The sequence below is a fragment of the Argopecten irradians genome, chromosome 5 (assembly GCF_041381155.1).
Source record: "Argopecten irradians isolate NY chromosome 5, Ai_NY, whole genome shotgun sequence".
Lineage (NCBI taxonomy): Eukaryota > Metazoa > Mollusca > Bivalvia > Pectinida > Pectinidae > Argopecten > Argopecten irradians.
The window spans coordinates 37,087,110-37,109,289 of NC_091138.1; the positions used below are offsets into that span (position 1 = coordinate 37,087,110).

The 22,180-nt window shown below is 33.7% G+C and overlaps 1 protein-coding gene across 2 annotated transcripts in view; it reads right to left on the reverse strand.

The window, feature by feature from the left end:
- The window catches only part of LOC138323711 (sushi, von Willebrand factor type A, EGF and pentraxin domain-containing protein 1-like), a 102,304-nt gene extending 85,241 nt beyond the window's left edge, over positions 1 to 17,063 (reverse strand). The window contains exons 1-15 of one of the 2 annotated variants that reach the window (XM_069268511.1): positions 16,935 to 17,063; positions 16,675 to 16,799; positions 16,016 to 16,196; positions 14,424 to 14,537; positions 13,974 to 14,118; positions 13,546 to 13,670; positions 13,259 to 13,441; positions 12,685 to 12,879; positions 11,836 to 12,090; positions 10,872 to 11,075; positions 10,365 to 10,577; positions 4,276 to 4,776; positions 3,799 to 3,960; positions 3,320 to 3,481; positions 2,229 to 2,424 (exon numbers count right to left, since the gene is read on the reverse strand). In XM_069268511.1, coding sequence (XP_069124612.1) covers positions 2,229 to 2,424; positions 3,320 to 3,481; positions 3,799 to 3,960; positions 4,276 to 4,776; positions 10,365 to 10,577; positions 10,872 to 11,075; positions 11,836 to 12,090; positions 12,685 to 12,879; positions 13,259 to 13,441; positions 13,546 to 13,670; positions 13,974 to 14,118; positions 14,424 to 14,537; positions 16,016 to 16,196; positions 16,675 to 16,764 — 2,726 coding nt within the window. In that variant the 5' untranslated portion in view covers positions 16,765 to 16,799; positions 16,935 to 17,063. The remainder of the gene's footprint in view (positions 1 to 2,228; positions 2,425 to 3,319; positions 3,482 to 3,798; positions 3,961 to 4,275; positions 4,777 to 10,364; positions 10,578 to 10,871; positions 11,076 to 11,835; positions 12,091 to 12,684; positions 12,880 to 13,258; positions 13,442 to 13,545; positions 13,671 to 13,973; positions 14,119 to 14,423; positions 14,538 to 16,015; positions 16,197 to 16,674; positions 16,800 to 16,934) is intronic. The other variant, XM_069268512.1, reaches the window with a different exon arrangement.
- Positions 17,064 to 22,180: the final 5,117 nt, after the last annotated feature.

Genomic DNA, 22,180 nt, shown 5'->3' on the forward strand with positions numbered 1-22,180 from the left:
GGCAAAGTGGTCTGAAAAAATAGTTTTATGTGATTGCCAAAAATGGTTTTTCAATAAATTTAGAAATTTTTATAAAAAATACAAATTCTTTCTACTATATGTTGAAACGTTTTTTTACGGTATTGTAAATAAAATGGAATCTACAATTTGATTCGGTTTAGCCAACACACAACACAATGTTTTGTAATGATCAATCATGCGTTGTGTACGTACGCCAATACTTTAATCAAGGATCTTCTTAAATTGTTTTTCGTAAGAATTTCATTTTACAGTTCACAAACTTTGTTGATTCAACCAATGTATCTAAAGATACCAGATTACAGTGAAAATCACCTAATCTCATTAAAGCTTCTTTCGTTGCTGAACTCCTCGACAAAAAATTCCGAAACTTTATTTCTGTGTGAATTTTCTTTTCATAATTAACACGAAGAAATTACCCTAGCTATTAGTGGCTTATTTTACAATAAGCGATATACGTTATAGGGCGCATATCTATAAGCGATAGCCGTATTTTGAAGGGGGAGCGATCATTAATCTATAAAAATTTGATGAATTCTTCCCACAATCTATAAATAAAACTAATGTTAAGCGTCAACTTATTTTGGATTTTGCAATGAGAATGTATTTGTGAATATGCTTAGCCGTGTTAGATATTTGTTTCCAATGTAAGTCTCTGGATAGATACATGATTTGGACCTATAATGGCGATGAAATCGTGCACATTCATCGTCCCATGGGGTGTGCACCTGGCCGGGTTGGAGAACCATAAAGGAGCGGAACTGATCGCTAGTCATTAAGTAGTAGGTTCATCGGAGCGGAGCATTGTCTAAGTTGAAGAGTAAATATAATGAATTTTAATGTTAGGGAATATTTCTCATAACTTTTATCAAATTAAATTATAGAAAATACAGATATAGTATTGAAATCCTAGGTGTTTAGTGGGGCCATTTCCAAACATTCGATCGCCCAAAGGGGTCATGGTTAGGCTGGATTGACACCTATAGGTTTGATAGCTATTTTACCTTGGATATGCCAAGTGGGATGTGCTAATTGCTAGGCTACTACATATATTCTGTCTCCAGCTATCTGAATCCATGACGCCCAATTTACATCGAACTCAAATTCGCCGGCCACCCAGCAATTACGTCCAAAAGAACCTGCTTCCGTTGCCTTCAACATACTTATTCAGACTGCTACCGAGTATTTGTTTTGAACATATAATTTACCAGCTGAAAATTTTTTTCGCCTTTTTATTATCGGACCTTTATCTCAGACAACATGTAGAGAGGACAATGACATTGAGATTAATTGTTCCTGTGTGCCTACCTTGCGCAGCGTAGAGCTGATCCTGGTTTTTTTCACGATAAATGTTTATATTACAAGTGTGCCCTGTTCTTTTTACTTTGCAACTTGTTACGACCACCAATATAGCATCCTTAATGACTGTCCGTTTTATTCCTAGTAACACATGCATGCAGGTACATGAATCGTGCGTTGTTCACCGCTCTGGAGACAACACACATACGCTCGAGTTGTACGTTAATGACCGAAAGGGAAAGCATTAATTGACCAAATATGACTCGGAACACTCACAGAATATTTGTACATATTTGTAGATATAACATTTTACTATTTATAGACGTGACTATTTAAAATCTGTAATGGATCACGAATAATGAATGCATCCCCCTCAAATACTGTTACCGTATCCGTATGCGTATACGTTATAACCGCTTATTGTAAATAGCCCTATTATCGAGCATAAATTTAGAGTATTTGAACCGGACTATCGAATTTTCAACTCCTTTTAGTTATTTACATTCGAGCCAAAGTATTGAACGATTAACCTTGCTCAAAAGCAATCCATAAAAATAATACATCTGCCCCTGATGGAGCCGTTATTGTTCCGACAGCTACAGTCGTTAGTTGTGTCGAGGACTGCTCAGTGCCCTGGACGTACACCTTCAATACAGTAGCTGCTGAGTCCCACACTACCGCTACATGTTGCCAGACTCCTCTTTTTATCATAACACCAGTCGACTTTGATGAACTGTTGTTAAGTTATAAACATTAGAGTTAAGTACAAGACCGAAATCCTAGTACTCCATCCTTGAAAAAACAAAGTATCATCATATAGATAAAAAGTCTAATAAATTACAAATTATATCAAGATTTAGTATTCTGAACGCATTTTTTGACTAACTCATTATCAAAATTGTTTTCTATACCTGTGTAAAGAGATATTGATCTGTTGTCCAAAATCCATCATTATGTTTTGCGCTGCTTTACCGATTGAAACATGAAGATTGACATCACCAAACCTTGGAAGTTTAACCCATGACGCCAAAGTGAAGCTTATGATGTAGTTTTTAACACTGCCTACTGTTGTCAGCAAAGTACCTCCCGGAAGAGCAACATCAAAGGCTGTAAGTTGTTAAAATAAAATAAATAGGTGAATAATCATAGCATCTTATATTACGTCTCCCATATCCTTCAGGATAAGGTTGCTAGAGAAAATTTGCCTCTTTCTCCCTGACATAAGGGTTTTTTTTGTCGTTGTTTGGAAAAAGATAGTTATACATGTTATACATGCAACGTTACCGAAGCGTACATGTATGACGGCATTCATGTGATGTGGCGCGAAAACGACCCCCTTACAACTGAATATCATCTATTATCTTTAAAGTTTAAAAGAAATAAAATCAAACATGAGACATTCAAGTACACAACAATGTATCAATCCTCATTAATATTGTGGATGGTCAGCACCAGGCAAGCCTCGTGTTAACAATTAGACTCTTACATGGTGATCGAAATGTCCTTTCTACTTGAAACATCCATATTTAGATTCCATTAGTTATACACGTGAGGTTAGGGACAGCGCATACATTTTATTAATTGCGTGACATCACAAATACACACCCCATAAGCAAGGCACACATGTCAAATAGCACAATTACATTTGACGCAATAATGATAATACAGTGTAAAGCAACGACGAAAATCCTCCTAAACTAGTAAAACACCATAACTTTAAGGAATGGAAGAAAACATTTACACAAAGGTATGTCAAGTCGATATGGATATGACAACCACCGGAAATGATTTTGGCTGGTCAGCACTATGCAAGCCTCGTGGTAATCAGCCAAAATTTGTTTACTGTGGTTGATGATTTATATCTCTATAAACTTGACAGCCTCCAATAAATACTATATTGAAGCTATATCAATATTTTTTTTTTATTCATCAATATTAAAATACCTCATGGTTATCCTGTATTACAATAATACTCATAGTCATATCTGATCAATAAACCAACCTAAGCAGTCTGAAGCTTGTGTGCTTGCTGAGGAGTTTGTCATCAGGCCTCGTTCACATTTTTCACATGCTGTTGCCATTGTGCTTGGACCATATTCCAGGCGTGAACACGGGGCACATGGTCCGATACCATCCAAAGAATAAAATCCCTTCTTGCATATCGCTGTCAACATTTTGCGTATCATTGAATTTCATGGTTATATAGTTCTTTTGCTGTCTTGCCTTTAAACCCTAAAGTGTTAATTTAGAAGATCTAGAAGATCTGCAGATTTACATTAATTATTCTAACTAAATCTATGAGGAATTTATGTAGTTTTAAAACATTTTGTATACTTAAGATCAAACCAGGTTTATTTGTATCATATATGTTACCATTTTTGTAGATTAACTTGATTAGAAGAAAAATAACAATGATTAAAAGTAAGGTATCGGATTAATAGTAAATGACAATGAGAGATGTATTAGATATCTGCTACTCACGGCTACAGTCGGTCGAGTTGATTGTTCCGTTGGTATGTGTAGATGTCCCTGGAGGACACAGTGAACAGGTAACATCAGTATCATCATCACGGTACATTCCTTTTGGACATAGGATGCACTTCCTAGTTGTAGCATCGTAGATGGATCCCAGCGGACAAGATGCTGTGGAAAGTATGGCATTGAATGTGTAATACTCTTAGGATAATGGAGTATTCTTAGAAGAGAATAATTTTATAAGTCCCAGTTTGAATTGTATGAAAGGAGTATGAAATTGAAATGCATAATAAGCATCGGTAATTTAACAAGTCTGAGAACGATCTAATATCTCTGTCCGCCAGTATATGTTAACAGATTGAATGTTCTTTACCATGTCAAGCAAAACAATATCACTTTCAAAGTCCCTGTTATCACCTGTTGATCGAACGTTCAACGTAATGTTGGTAATAAAATCAATTGACCGATAGTAAACTAAATTACCACAGGTTCCTGTAGACGGTCGTGGATATCTGCCTTGTTCACATTCTATATCTAGTTGCCCAAACTGAAGGGACGAAGTTTCAACTGAAGAATTAGCGACATTAAATGTCCCGGAGCTGGCTTTGGCTTCAATCATTGAGCCTAGTTTTTTCGCAAGAGTATCAAAATGTTGGTAGTTGACCGAGCTAGAATTCTCAATATTTCTCCACTGAAGTTGTATATCAAATGTCAGCAAGATGTATGTTTGTTTGGCTCGGCGATATCGTCCAGTATACATAGCTTTTCTCCTTCGACGAGTTGTGCCACATGTGACTTCCACGTTTTGGACGTTACAGTCGTTTGAGTTGGGACATATTCCCTCTCGTCCAGGATCAGACTGTAATCGCTGCATCTCCTGAATGAAATGGGCCTTTATTATCTCCTGTGTTGCTTTATCACTGCACGATCCAGAGTAATAGTAGACTTCACCTGGTAAGACAAACTTCTGTGGATTTCGCCGCACTGAAATGAAATATATATTTAAACATCGGTTGTCATATTTTTGACATAAACTGGTTTGTAACATACACTAGATGTTCTAGCATATCTAATTGTGCGCGTTATGTACGTTTAACTAGTCATTCCCGTTATGAAAAGAAGACAATAGATGAAAAATAAACCAAGAAAATAAAACGTATATAGAGACAAAATGTCATTTAATGGAACAGTCTATGTTTTGGCAAAGAAACAGTGAATGTCAACCGCTGCCGGTATGTTGTCATGGGCAACCAACTAAACAATAACAGTAGATGAAATAGTATTACTGATAAACCGGATATAAAAAGATAAATACAACATTTCAATCCATTTCAAATACTTTAATTAGAATGTATTTTCATATTGATCAATTGTTTTTAATATTATTCGGTGATTTCTCACACTGACTTAAACCCATTTCGTGATCTCTTGGACTCTGAAGAAGGTACTAGTACGCCAGAGCATAACTGTCAATGTTAATATTCGGATTTTTTTTTTAAACCAATTACTTTATTCCCCAGACATGATAAACGTAGATGACTGCCAGGGTTGGGACCCTGGATTCAGCATCCGTACATGATTGTCCTCTTGCAAGAGGGCTTTCATTCAACATTCATTTCCCTATATTCTCTCTAACCTTCCAATCATTCACTTACTCTTTCTCTTTCTTTATATTATTCATTGATACATTCGTTCTGTGAATCTTTCATACTCATTTATTACTTTTCTTTCATTCTTAATTCATCCTCGCATTCTATAGCTAATTCCTAAATTTATCTAAAATATTCTGAACATAATTTATTGATACAATTTTCTTTTTCTTTGATTTTATAAACATTTCTAAATTACTTAGAAATAGGTATTGGACTTTCCTAAATATATGATCAACAGCAATTTCTATTTTGTTATACTTAATTTCATTTCTACATTTCCAAATGGACCATTTGAAGGACAATAATGCGGTATTGAGAAGAACTGACATATTATCTTTAGCTTGAAATCCCAAAATCACAACATCTGATGTCAGCATATCTTCATTAAATCCCGGAATGGTTTTAAATATATGTACAGAACAAATGTTTAGAATATTTCTGACAATACCACATTCAAAAAATAAATGTACAATATCTTCAGTTTGCGTTTTGCAAAAATGACACTTGCCATTCGAATTACCAAATTTACTTATTTTTGATTCTGTATATATAATGTTGTGTATACACTTCCATTGAAATTCTTTTACTTGATTTGTTGTAACGGTATTTTGTACATTTTTCCATATTAATTCCCAATTGAACTGTTTTTGAAATTCGATTTCCCATTTTAATTTGCAGATAGGATCTGCATCAGGATTTCTTTTACACGTTATCATTTTTGGTTTCAGACTTTTGTATCCTATCGGTTTGTTATCTTTCCCTATAATATTAAGATTGGCGTCTATATTAGGATAAACAAAATCTGTCGCCCCAGCATCAATTCCTTTTAGAACATTCAACCGTTTTGTCGGAAAAGCGATCTTAAACCTTGCTAGTACAGCGATACAATTTCTTTTGTCAGTTAACATGTTATATATTTCGTAATCCCCTTTAAAATTATTTCTGCGTTCATCCCATAAATCTTGTATTGTAAAAATATTGCTTTTGAGAAAAGAAGGAAAATATATGGCTGTTTTATTATATTGGATGAAATAATTTCCAAAAATTGGCTGTTCTAGTATTTTGTTTTTGTTGAGAGTTGAGTGGCTAGATTTTTGGAAATTTGCCCATGCTTCAAGAAGATTTCTGTAGAAAAGTGGAATTTTTGATGTGTCAATAGTGCGTATGTCTGATAATTTACATAGAAAATAGGTTACTCTAAATTTTTCATCCATATAGCCTAACCAGTATTTACCTATTGCGTTCCATGTCTCAATATCACTTTGCATAATTTTATACATTGTTTTTATTTGCCTTCTGAAAATGAATTCTCTGATATTAACAATTTCTATTCCCCCGTCTTTGAACCTTTTTGATGACATATTCCTGTTGACTAAATCCCTTTTCCCATTCCATACAAATTCCCATATCAATGAATCGATTTCTTTTATATAACGTTCTGAGATACCACGTGCTTCAATTTCATAACCTATAAGTGATATTACTAAAGACTTAATAACTAAACTCTTACCATATAGTGTTAAATTTCTACTTTTCCAAACCTGCAAGCATGATTTAATTTTTTTGAATTTTTTCTTTCCATATGGAATTGTCATCGATGACGTATCCATGATGGACTCCTAATGTTTTCACACAAGTTTTCGACCAGGATATATTTGTATATATTGGATCTTTATGCTTCCATCTGCCTAAATATATACCTGTTGTTTTATCTAAGTTATTTTTTGAACCAGAAGCTGATTGGAATATATCTAAAATATTGAATATTTCTACGTTCGAATGTTCGTCCCTTACGAATAATTGTGTGTCGTCTGCAAACATGTTATTAGTAGTTTCTTTTTCATTCGGAAGTTCAATACCTTTTATATTTTCGTTTCGCCTTATAGAGCAAGCTAATGGCTCAGCTTGTAGGATGTATAAAATCGGAGCGATTGGACAACCTTGCCTTGCTGATCTCGATATCGGGAAATATTTACTGACATACCCATTTGTTTTAATGCATGTTTTTGAATCTTTTTAAAGCATTGTTATCCAGTTTAGATATTTTGCACCAAAATTAAAGTGTTCTAGGCATCTGTTAACCAATGACCATTCTACTCTATCGAAAGCTTTAGATTGATCTAGGAAAATTATCGCTCCCTCTGATTGTTCTAAATCCGTATATTCAAAAACGTCTTGAATAAGTCTATTAGCATCTGAAATATTTCGACCAGGAACGAAACCTTTTTGATCCGAATGGATGATATGTTTTAGATACGGTTTTATTCTATTAGCCAGAACCTTTGCAATAATTTTATAATCAACGTTAAGTAAAGTTAGCGGTCTCCAATTTTGAATAAGTTATCTTTCTCCTTTTTTATATAATAAAGTAAGCATACCTTTAGACTGAGATTCAGATAATGTATTTGAAGCAAATATTTCTGTTAAAACTTCGAAGAATTCCCCTTTTATAAGGTACCAGTATTGTTGATAGAATTCGGATATAATACCGTCTTCGCCTGGAGATTTGTTCTTTTTCATTTGACAAATGCTGTTATGTATTTCATTTTCGGTTATATCTCTTTCTAATTCGCCCCTCTGTTCATCAGTTATTTTAGCATTTACATTTTCTAGAAGAGAGTTTGCTGCATCTCTATCCCAACCCTCAGAAGAAAATAACTTTTTATAAAATTTTGTTTGCTCATCTAAAATAGCAGATATTCCTTCTTTATAATTACCGTCGTCTGTTTTAATTCTGTGCCACAACTTTTCTTTTGCCTTAGTTTTTTCCAAATTAAAAAAATACTTAGAAGACGTTTCATTATCTTCATAATTTTCCATTCTAGATCTTATCTTATAACCATTAACCTTGTGTTTGTAATGAGCCTTAATCTCTCTAGTTAGTAAATCGATTTGATTATTTTGATATTCTCCTATTTTAATCATTTCTTCAAGCTCCTGTTCTTTTTTCCTTATTACATCTTCTCTCTTATTAATTATCTTCGAAACGTGTATGGTTAGTTCTTTTATTTTAATTTTTGTCATTTCCCACCATTCTGTAAGTTTCCCATAGTGCACCTTTTGTGTTTTCCAGTATGACCAGAAGGTTTCGAAAAAATCTTTAAAAAATTCTGATTCTATAACTGATGGATTCATTTTCCATACGCCAGGACCAATTTTTACCTTGTCTATTTTCAATTCCGCAGTCACCATATTGTGATCACTATATATGCACGGAATTATTTTTGCATTAACCATATCATTAAACAATTCATTACCTACCAAAATATAATCTATTCTAGATCTTGATTTCCCCCTTTTAAATGTAAATTCTCTACTTTCGGGATTTCGTTCACGCCATAAATCTTTCAGTTCATATCTTTCAATAAGCTCCCTAAATTGTTGTGTGGTTAGATCATTAGTGTTTGTTGTTGGTATCCTATCATAAGTATTATTTAACGTACAATTGAAGTCACCCATAATTACACATTTTTCTCTATTTCTGTTTTCGTCAATGCTGTTCAGAAATAGTTTCCTCTCTGCACATGTGTTTGGTGCATATACATTTATAACGCTGAATAATGGAGCATCATCTTTATTGATGCAACACTCTAAAAACCTACCATCTCTGTCACGTTTTGATTCAGTGATAGAAATATTGATCGTTGATTTGGTCAATATTGCTACCCCCCTTGACGCAGAAGTACCATTATTCCATATAGATACATTCCCGCCCAAACTCTTCCATTCTTTACTCCATATATATTCATCTGCTTTAGTACAGTGAGTTTCCTGTAAAGGTATTACATTTAACTTCTTTTTTTGATAACCATAAGAAAAATTCTTGCCGTTTTGATTTATCTCTTAAGCCATTGATATTAATAGATACAATACATAGAGATGACATTTATATAAGATATGAATAAATATTTCAGATATTTTCATACTTTTATAGTGTTAATTTCTCTATGAACTATCAGTTTTGCATATCTTGTTGGCTTGACGTTCTGCAGACTGTGGTGTCGCTGATCTGTCGCTAACAGTTCTTTTTCGCGCGCCCGCGGGTGTACCAGGATCCTCTCCAAATGGAGCCGTTAACTGGATTTTGGCATTGTCGATGTACTTTCGCATCGCAGACCATAATTGCGCAGCGCCCGATTCACTGACATGAACTCCCGCCGAATCATTGGAATCGAACATTTCTTTTACTACATGCCCTTGACGTTGAAATACAATGGGAGTATCCACATATGTTAGGAAGGAATTCCGCTCGCACATCTTTTTCGCGAATTTGTTAACACTGTTCGTTGTCTCGTTGGCCTCTCTTATTTTTTCACTTTTGCCTTTACGTGGAATGATTCCACATACGCCGACTGCAGTATATGGAAAGATTTCCTGCACTTTGTTGATGGCAGAAGACAAATTGCAGATCACTTGTTCTGGATCGTCGATGTTTTTTGTAACGTCGTTCGTACCCAAGCATAGTGTAACGTTTTTAATGACCGCGTTTTCGGGAATTAATGACACAGCTCGCTCTATGAAGATGCCAACTTTATCAAGAGATGCACCGGAAATGGAAGCGTCTATGACGTTCTTGTCTGAGATTATCAGACGTTTAACATTGGATGCTCCTAGAATGACCGATACCTCGCTCTGTTTAGGTTGTTTTGAAGATGATTCCTCATCGATTATCTGGGCGATATTCGGAATTATTAAACATATGGTTTAATGTGCAGTAGCAATGTAGATATATATACATTTTCGACACTATGAAATGATATTTTGAAAAGTAAACGCCGTTTTCAATTACAGTGGACACAAATATTGAATTCAGGAAATGGATTTTCTAAAAATAAAGATCAAGGATGAGAATTTCATAATAATTAACAAACACTTTCGCAGAATCAGATTGTATAGATTCAGTTATATAATGAAAATTACCTGAACAATCTGGTACTGTATCCACAGGGCTCCATTTCCCAGAACTTGTAGAACAGGAGAACTGTCCGGTAAATCTAGCGACACTCCCTCCTCCAGCACCAGCCGGAATATCATAATGGTCATTACAGTGTAACATACACTGAAATCCATACATCCATTGATCGCAGGTCAAGGCTCCATGTGCAGGGGCGGTCAGCAAGGGACATTTGTTTTCTGAATCGTTTACAATACACATGTAAACAACACTATATGCTTATATTCCCATATTAATATAACTATTAATATTGCGTCACTTAACCAAGATGACCAAGACTGTCAAGATGACGATTTACAAAGAATGATGACACAATAATACACAAATAATAAAACAGAAAGAAGAAATAATGATAATTAAGTAGAAAGAAAAGGCCGTCACCAATATACCAAAATTTTTAATTAATAAAAAATACAATAATTTAAAAACGAAAAACGACAAAACACACAAAATGTATACATGATGTAACTTACGTTTACAGTAGGGTGTTGAACTTCCCCAGTTCCAATATGTTAACTTTGGGTTGGTTGAATTCCTGTCACAGTACATCTTGTCATTCCCTATCAGAGGGTAGCTCCCTCTACACGACACTGTACAGCTCGACCCGAAGGTGTATCCGTTAGGACAAGTAATGACAACGTACGGATTCTGTATAACTGGAGGTCCGCACTGCAACACTGTAGTGTAACGAATAACGTAATTATCAACCATGGAATTCTGAATGTCACATACGTATAGTTGGTGATTCCGTTTAGGATTCATCATATATACCAATGATCTTAAGACATAAGTTATGATAGGCGACCGAATGCGGATGTAAGATACATTTGTACCTGTTAGCGGTGGAATTTAATAGAAAAGAGTGACCGATAAACTTTATACCTTTTAATATTATTATTGGTTTAAGCATATATATGTATGTTTCTAACGATATCACTACCAAATCCTATAGACACGAATTACCATTTATATGTGATACATTATTTGGACATAAATAATCAAACAATGCTGTTCACAATTGTACCAAAGTGATTTGAGCCGTTTCATCCTTTGATACTAAGGACAACAGATTTATTTTAAGTTATGTTATATATATGTGTTTCTCAAATATATATTTTATTGACCATCAAGTATGTATCCGGAATTTTAATGTCTTTGTATGTTATTTTGTACTATTCCGGAATATGTGTACGGCCATCACCGGCAATTGTTATGTACTTGGGGAGTTAAAAATAAATGTTGGAAGAAGACAGACGTCTTTTTGTTTCACTGCAAGCAAGTCCCCACAACTATCTAATTTAAACACGACAGTTACGACCAGATGAAAAAGAACTGGCTTAAAGCCTTGGTAAATGGGAAGGTGCTTGACATATCATCTGAAATTAAAGTATACTTTTCCCAATGATTTAAACAATATATACATTGTAGAGTACTTACTCTCAACGATGACAAAAAATATACATTCCGGAGATTTGTTCCCTGTTGGGTCTGTAGCTATATATCGGATTTCATTGATTCCAATATCGAAGTGACTTCCGCTGGACTTTCCGACTGTTTGTGTTATGGTTACTATCCCACCAGAGTTGTCTGTGCCTGACGGAATTGTCCAATTCACACTTGCGTAAGTTTGGCCCCTATCTGCGTTGACATGGATACTGGATGGACAATCTACTATTTCTGGAGGTTCAGCATCTAGAATGAAAGACGAAAATTCATGCGATGACTAACTTTCGGCATGCTTCTTAACCTCAAACAAAAACAGCTTAACAGAAAAAAAAAATTAAGATTGAAAAAAATAATACCTAATGCATTTCAAAAGTATTTCTAAAAGTATCTTTTATGTAAACTAAAGCTGAATAGTCTTAGTCTTTATTAATTTGTTCGTTCTTACATATATTGTGACGTCAACAAATCTATAACCTCAACTTGTAATTTTGTCATTGTTACTACTTTTCCAATTTAATTTGGACCGGATAATGTGAGCAATACCATAGTTTTATTTTCATTCATCAATGCATTAAGTATGCCAATTAGGCTCAGCAAAAGTTTTCATTCATCAATAATATAATATATAATATAATATATACAACAGTGTTTTATAGAAGTATATATTTAATTACATATCCTCGTACCTTATTTAAATATAACATAATTAGGTGATAAAACATTCTATACATTTCATAAAAGCTAATAACTACAAGGGAATGATGTGCATAAATTTTTGCATATTAGGTAAAAGAAATAGCATCCATGGATGATAGAAATTGGATTCAATATGCTACTTACCCTGACAAGAAGGTAAAGTCGTTGACCACGTTCCCCTGCTGGTGCACTTCGTCAGTTTGAAATTACTAGAAGGTAAACTGTAGCCCTTGTCACAACGCGTGGCACAAACATCATTATACTCAAATGTTGAGTCTGTACACGTAAGATTCCCGTGGCTAGGATGTATGTTTGGCGCATTTCTAGGACATTTCATAGCTAGGATATTTTAAAGACAAGATATTAGGGAGTAGTTCTGAATTGAATCAACTTGCACATAGAAAAATTTAAGAATTCAAAAAAAATGTTGGTTTCAAATTTTCTAGCAAGAGTTGTTGAACTTTCTCTGCTCTACATATACGATGTTGACGCAATACTGCTGCAGAACCAGTTCCACCAAAGGCATTATGTTAATTAAAATAGGTGATGTACTGCTATTATTCATTGCCTCAACCAGAGTACAGGATAAGGATATCCGTTGACAAATACGTGCATCTAGTAACGACATTTCTCACTGGATAGTTATTATTTTTAATTAAATCGTTACGAAATCGTTCATGATCAATGACAATTTATTGTATTGATATAATTGATTTACCTTTACACTGAGCTGCATGACCGGAGAATGAACCATTAGTCTGACATTGTCTACGTGTATTGCCATACAATTGAAACCCATCCAAACAACTGTAATAACATGTCGATCCTGCTATCCTTTCAGGGTTCTCGCACTGAACAAAGCCATTGTGTGGACGTTGAAGGGGTGTTTTGCAACTATGAACTAAAAATAAAGCAACAGAATGATCATAAAGAGTACATGTTCAAGAGTTTGAAAAAAATAGAAATGGATTATAGAACAGGATTATTTATGTGTGTAAGTTATACCTTTCACTTCAAAACTGTAGTACTTATAACCAATAAGTCCTCCGCTATCTACCGCCTGATATATGATGGTATGACTTCCTCTGCTGAAAGAAGTTCCCGACGCTTGGTTACTGACCAGGTCTACCCTGGAAGGATATAAATGTTTCAGGCAAATGGGTTTATTTTGTGTTTATTTTCCTTCAAACACTCAGAATGATGTCAGTTTCCAAACAGTTTTATTTGATTCCGACTTTGTAAACAATGGAATTTGATTTAAGGTATTACACTCATATAAATATGTTTTACGATATGATACATTTCTTTGCATAATATATATGTATGATAGATGTATTAATCATTAATTGCCCCTTGCATTATCCCATTGTCAGATAGGGAATAATAGAAACGACCAATTTTTAAAAATAACATATTTCTTCGTTTGATTTTACTTGACTATGCCATCCTCTTTGTCTGATGCCGTAGGTGCTGGCCAGGTAACATTCTTAGTTGATTTTCCGAAATCCGCAAAGTAGACGATGGTATTTGGCATATTCCATGAGATGATAGGCGGATGGTTCGGTGGTGGCGGGTCGCCTTTGTACCGAGTGGAATAAAAATATAGTTTTGTAGATTTCAGTTATTAAAATAATCCAACTATTTAATACGAGTCGATGATATTTCTCTATATATGTTAAATTATGCCCAAATGTTTATTGCTTTCCAAACCGGGTAAAATACGTATGTAAAGAAAACCGCATAATGCCGCAATGAATAAACAATTCAGAGTTTCTCTTTGGTTTTAAAGAAATTTTTACTATTTCAAATAAAACTTCCTCTAAAACGTTTCTTCATTTTGACTAAACCGAAAAAAACCATAGTAAGTAAACAATATCACTTACTGCAAAAAAAGAAACACAATACTTTGTGTATTCCTTTTCCAATTTCTCTGATTAGTGATCTCTTTGTTAATCTGTGGGTCATGGGTTGTTTTGGAATGCTCAAGATGTGTTTTGCTGGAAAAAACAACACAGTAAATACTCGATTGCAACATTCTTTAGATTTATAAAAAATGACCTTGAATTTATGCAGATAAATGACAAAATAAAGGTTCAGAAGCATGGATATCTTTGAAAGAAGCATTAAATAGGAGCTCTAGAAGAGAAGCGTTCTTAGTTTCTGCGGCGACACCAGTCATATATAAAAAAATTCGGCATACTAACTTGTTACTAACAACATAATTTTAAAACCAGTTGTCCGAAGATATATAAGAACATCGAAGTTCATATTGCATATTGAAAAATTGTTTTCACTGACAATGCCTTAAAGTTTCCCCAGGCCCCATCATTTATCAATCAGAATTCGACATTCACCAAATAGTGGAAGCCCAATAAGATGATAAACGGCGTTTTCACATATTTCGAAACAAAAATGGGTTAAAAAGCATGGTTTGAAGTTCCTGAAAAAAACGTATTCTTTCATGCTTCATGGATTTACAGCACAAACCTCCAGCGTCATTACGTTAGAAAGAAAGAATTCCATTAGTGTTTTAATTGATATATAATCACTATGACTGTTTAATTTGGTTCTATGGCATGTATGTGTGCATAAACGACCTTGTAAAAAGAGAGCGTCGTGTTTTCCCGAATATCTATATGTTTCTGAAAGAAAGTGACATAATTAATCAATCATTACTTGGATGTGCCTATATACCAAGGGATAATTTTAAGTTGGAAACTCTTGCGGTGAGTTAAATCCTTCACGTAAAGATATCACACACATTTTATAACTTTAAGACGGTATGACTTAATCTATGTCTTACAGTTCAAAACGTATTTCACCATCACGTAGAAATTGTGCGAAACCGTCACATGGTTTCTGCAGATTAGCTTTTGAACAACTCGCGTATCCTTACCATGCCGCTGACGATCGTCCATGCCTTTGTATTTGCTGAAAGAATGGACTTTTTTTCAGCCCATATCAGTCATAACCTAAGCAAAATGTATATTTACTATAAACAACCAAGAAGTTACCGAATTCGAAAAAAATTTTGTTTTCCAGAACACATATAACTGTAAATAGTGTAATGCAATTTATATATTCAGTAAGAATATTCGGACGTGAATCAGATAATAAGCAGTGTGTCTCAAATTCAAGGCATGGAAATACATTTGTAACATTACTAGCCCGTCCAGCCATGTAATACGACCATATCATAAATACTTCGGTTATTGTTCGCGAATTTGGTGGTAATTGTAAAAATATAATCAGTTAAATGATAACTAGGTGATTAGTCAATCCAATTTTACAGCAGAATCCCAAAATCAAGTTAGGAAAAACTCATTTCCTCTTTTTCACATGAAATCGCAAAGTTGTGACCTAGGAAACAACCGACTATACAATCATATAAAAACACGAAACAAAAATACTACGTTAAGTTATTATTATAAACAGCATATGAACTGTAATATCATTTTCACTATTTAAATGTTACCTGTATGGGTTTCAATCCAGACGCCATCCCAGCAGGTAATTACACGTGAAGTGTTTCCGTTGGTGTCGTTTATTTTGCATGTGTGTCCATGGTTGGTTACTGAATTGTTCAAGCAGTCCGTCCTATTTATCACGATATCCGTGGCGTTGCATGGTTTTGGTAGCGTGGGTGATATGACGCCCTTGACAAAGAAAACGAGTATACATGCATGTATGGACCTCTGTTTTGTATTATGTTGATAACAACGACAACAATACTATACAAACGATTTTATAAATACCAATCGTTAGGCATACTAATGGTTAATATTATATTTATATGAACACTTGTCAGATGTTTTCTCATGTATATATAGATAAAAAATCTGTTCCGCGAACATATAATGCATGAGATTTAAATACTAAGATAATATAAAATGACATTCTATGTAAACTTTTTACTTAGTAATTGAAAAAGACAACACTGAAAATATAGAAGTTCTTTCTTGAAAAGACAAAATGACAACATAATTTAAACGACGAACAATTGTTGATATTTATTGAGCACACTCTCATTCACTCCGACACTCAATGAGATGACGGATATTTACCTAACTTTGATTATGCAATTGTGAAAACTCTACAATGACAAGTGTCTAGTTATGTTTTTATGTACTTTACCAGCGACTCAAATGAAGTTTCTGGTGAGCTCAAGCACAGGTCCAACACGATCAAGTAAACGACCGCGTGCAGCAATGCAAAGATTTTCATCGTCCAGGTATCCAAGTAACAATCCGCATGTCAACCTTAGGAAATGAAAATATTTTAAGTGATCACTATCCATTTTAAAACTTTCATTCTATTTTTTCTAGAACCAACAATTTAATATTATCCTATTGATAACGAATATGGTGTAGGGAGAATTGAAATATGACACCTACCTGGCTTTAGTTTCACCCCCCTTTTGTGGGTAAAATATCATTTAACTTCCGCTTTTGTGACTAGGTGGGGACCAGTCATCAAAACCACACCTTTATGGATGTATCTAGCCCTCTATTGGTTTACAGTATATGAGGTAATATCAATCAGGGTATACAGGTAAGAAATATACTTGTACAATACAAATAGGATCACGTAGATAAGGTGTGTTTACTTTTGCAGTGTAGTCAAAAAACAATTTTGTATCTGATTATAAATAGCAAAGTGATATGAAATATATTCTGCTTAAATGGAATTTAAAAATTTGAGTAGAAAAAAATATTTAAATATACAGGTGAATGTTCTTTATGATGTCAATACTGATGTGAATAAAATAGCTCCAGACAAAAATTACATCCATTCATTTCATTAGATAATAATGAGCCCCAAACACAAACATTAAGATAAAGATATATCTGAAATATTTCATTTAGATGAGCATTAACTGCAGTTTATTTAAATATGTGTTTGTAGAGAGGCAAATGGGTTTTTTTTAATTTCAAATTCAGACATTTTAATTACTTGTTGTACGTTATATGATACATCAACTTTAAGCAAGATTTAACTATTTGTGTATTTATAGTTTCATTACCATTTATTTTTACAAAACTTGTCATGAGGAAAACATCACTTTGAATCGGAAGGAATCACATACAATACATTTCTTTGGCTGGGAACGTAAAATATATTGAGCTCTATGGCCGCTGTAGCTAGGTCTGTCTTCTAAAAACTAGGTCAAACTTTGTAGAAACCACAGAACCAAAAAGTTCATCTCACCCACCTGTGAATAGAAAATTTAAAGATTTACCATTTTGTTAAACTTTCATGTAGGAACTTCCATCTTGTATTGAATTATTGAATTTTGCACACACAAAAAAAAAAGCAATACACTTTATATAGACATATGACCTCGCAATCCCTCATGTTAAAAGGTTTCTGGACAACTCGCAGTAGTTTCAGAAATGGACTGAACTTGACGATATTTCTCGGATTACTCCGAGTGGATAAAAGCTTTATTAGTCAGAGATACAGGAGGTGCAAAATGAATATTTCCTGAATACAGTCGTGTATTTATATTTTGAATAAGTAAAGTGATGTTTCCGAGGAAGAAATTGGATATTTTTTAAAATAATGAAATAAAAAATGAATTATTTCCTATCAAACTGTTCAATAAGGAGTTGATTTCAAATACACACGTATTTTCTGGGTTTTTTTCCACAGTTTATTAAGCAGCTGTGTTAAAACTTAGATTCTTCATGTGCCCTACGTCAAACGGTTTGGTATCAAGTGGTCATTCCATTTTCATAGCAGATGACATATAAATATACAAACAATTAACTTTCATTTTTTCGCAAGGATACAAAGGAATTTTATTCATATATACATGTATTTCCATTCTACTTTCAATTTCCCGTTTAATCTATGTTAAACCAGAAGGGGAAATCAGGCTATGAACTCCCATCTGGTATGAATATTTAAATCTATGTTTCCGTCACGTCACTAACTATGTATACGATGTTTACTTACGCCTATACATATTGTCAAATAATTTAAATATTGATTTTAAAATTGCGCGGTCTTTAAATTTCAATTGTATTATCGTGTTGCCAACTAGCATGTATTGAAAAATATCATCGCATGGTTTTCATTTATTCGCTTATTTTAAACCGTTTTGGGGTGGAACTATATCCAGAAGCTGATGGCTGTTCCGTTTATTGAACTTGGTGACGTAAACACTAGCGCAAGCTGGAAATTCAAAATATATGTACGTATTGTTTTGAATATAGTGGTTGTAATGGAAATTTAAGTAATTAACTGTAATAACAGGCTATTGATAAGTAACAAACTGTCATAACAGTTTATTGCTTAAATAACCATAATATAGAACAGCAAATATTTGTCTTAATTTCCAAAGGAGAAAACCAACAAGAGAATGGTCCTTTGAATATTGCTGGCATTTTACAAACGCAATCCCCTCCTATATGTACAACATATGCACCTCATTTAATGTGATATTTGGATTTTACGTTTAAAAGATTCTCCATGCATTTTGTTTTGTTTGTAATTTGACCTTTTGATATTTACAATTACATTTTAATTGATTTGTTTTTTCTATGTAAATACTTTCTTTTAAGTACAGAAAATCGGAATATATGTTTTGCTTAAATGTTACCCCACACGAGTATTATATAATAAATAGATCGATATTTTGTGCACCAATTTGACCACAAAATATAAGACACATTCCATTTTTTATTGAGATATTTCAGGTTTGTTTGGCAACCAACGCATTTATCTTGCTTAACGAAACGTTAAAAAATGAAGTCATGACGTTATCAAAAAGGAAGTTTAAATCGAAATTAAAAGCTGTGTCCCCCTCTGATCAAAGGTTTAGGTTAAAATGAATGTTTAGAGTTAAATATAATCTAAATTTAAGTTTGTTTTATGAGAGAATCTCAAGTAACACCTACATTGCAAGTATGTTGTTAGAACTGTGTCTGCTGCCCCATTGCATGATCGTAAAAGGCGACTAAATATGAAATTTTTATCTCATGACTTTATCAAACAATATAATGTATTTAACATCAAGTGTTCTTCATAATAGAGTATTATCTTCCATATAACTTGTTTGTAGTGTCAGAAAAGTCTTCCCGAAAAAGAAACATTCTCGATGATGTTTGAGACAGAAGACAGAATATATATTTTGATTTGGGTAGCCACAAGAATTGAGATCCCAGATTAAGTCGCCTTTTCTGATCATGCACAGAATGAGCAGGCACAATTCAAACATCAGCATGCCTGCAATGTAGGTATTGCTTACTATTTTCTCTTAAAACAAACTTAAATAGTTCAAACATTTTCTTTAAACATGGAAATTCAAGAAGATACTACGTTGACAGACAAAATCGTTCATTGAATGTTACCTAATTTATGCTCGTGACCCAGCAAATGTGACCAAAAGATGTAATCATCTGAAGTACATCATGACAAAATCAAATCAAGTGCTAAACATTACTCTAAAGCTTTGAAATGGTTGAAGGTTTAAATTATTTTTATCTAGGTAACCACGAAATTAAGAATCCAAATTTAGTCGCCTATTACGTCATGCAGTGGGATAGCAGGTACAATTTCAACATCCTACCTTTATTGAAAGCATTGCCTGAAAATATCTGATAAAATAAACCTAAATGATTTAAAATACTGCTTTAAACATGGGAAAACAGAGGATGCTTTGTGGACAGATTATATCATTCATTGAATATGACCTAATTTATACACGTGACCTAGCCAATGTGACCCTAAGATGTAATCATCTTAAGCAGGTTATGTTAAGATCCATATGCAGTGCTATACATCAATCTCAAGCAAACGAATCTTTGAAAAATATTAAAGCCAATATTTTCAAGCAAAACTACATATAATATTATCTCGGTTGTAATATTTGATCAACACAATAAAACCAATTACACTTAAAATGAAATTAACTAGTTATCTTCAAGAAATTTTGCCTTATGTAAATATAGAGTCAGCGCACGAAGAATTATGTAACCTCGAGTAAGACCACGTTAGTATCTATTTTCGTTCATTAAAGTCCTATTAACAGCTATAGTCAAAATGCCCATAGTATTTAGGATAAATATTAAGAGAAGTAAGAATCGTTATGCCATATATAACAATAAAGCAAATCTATTTTAGTTGTACATTTATTCAGTTTTGTTTTCATGAAATCTGAACAGTCTTGCATCAAACATTACGAAGTGATTACCAAACCGAAAATGAAAACAGAATTCCCTCGACCTCCTGATTGCAATTCCGATGCTCAGATTAATTTGTTGCTAGGAAATTGTTTCCCCCCGATGTTCGGCTTTCAATAAACGTTCTTAAATGACCCTACATTGGCAGGAAACTTAAACATATATCAAACATGACAAAAGGATAAACACTACAATACTAGGAATCCTCGCGTGAGGTTGGTGACTAACAATGAGCAATATCTACAGATCGGACTGATCAAAACAGGTTACCCATATAGGGGTTAGACAGGATAATCTCGACCAGAGGGGTAGAATTCTTTGGTTGTTAATCAGGAGCCATGTCACTATCTGTTCTTTTTCTCTTACTCAGTGCACCACATTGGTAATCTATGTTTGACGTGTGAGCAATAAAAGCAAGGACTTCGAGATATGATTAAATTATCATCTTGAACTCGTTATGACGTCATTGCATTGTTTTCGTTACGTTATACAAATCTCAATATGACATGTACATGTACATTGTCCTTACCTTAGGGTTAAGTCTCACAGTGTTGATATCTCTAATCAGGTAAAGAGCAAATTGTTTTTGTGACTAGGTTGCCATGGAATCTGTCATATATAAATCAAAAGTCATGTTTAAGTTGCCTTAACACTAATCAGAATGTATGAGCTATCAATTTATGAAATGTACATGGTGCATCAAAGCTCAAGTTCGGACTCATGGACATTTTTTTCTAATCATCTTTCACTACTCATAGAAAGTAAAAACAAGTGTGTGTTGACATCGCCACATTCACTTACCAGTTTGCGTATGTTTTAGCAATATTGTCATATCTTGATAGAACATGATCTTCAAACATCAATACTATTGGATTTACATAGGTTTTTGTCAGAAAAACGCCTATGTAATTTTAGAATGCATTATGAATACTAAGACACATTTCACAAAGGTATGTGTCTTTTATCGAAAATTGCGTAGTTCTACAAAACTAATTTATGGTTATCTAGAGATGTCTTTTCTTAAAGTTCTCTGTGGGGCACAATCAATTTTTAATTTATAGAAAACAAACTAGGACATCCAGATAACGTATCATTACACATGTTTATCCAAAAATAGTAATGTGATGTTTGTTAGTATCACATTTCAATGTGATATTTACGTAATAAACGACAATCTAGGAGTTATGAATGTGACTTTGGTTTTAGCAAATCGATTACTTCTTTGATGCAGTTCAACAGTTGATCTTGATCAAACGTGTATATACATCACGGTTAGGCTTTGGTATTACTGGTAATCTGTTTTGTAGTTTTGTTAATTTTGACAAAACGTGCGAAACAAATGTACGTTTCAGGAAAAAACACTCCAGATAATGAAAACATTTCACCAAATGGTTACTGGCGTGTATAGCAGGTACTACTAGTGTCTGTGTGACCCAATTAGACTTTACAAAAAA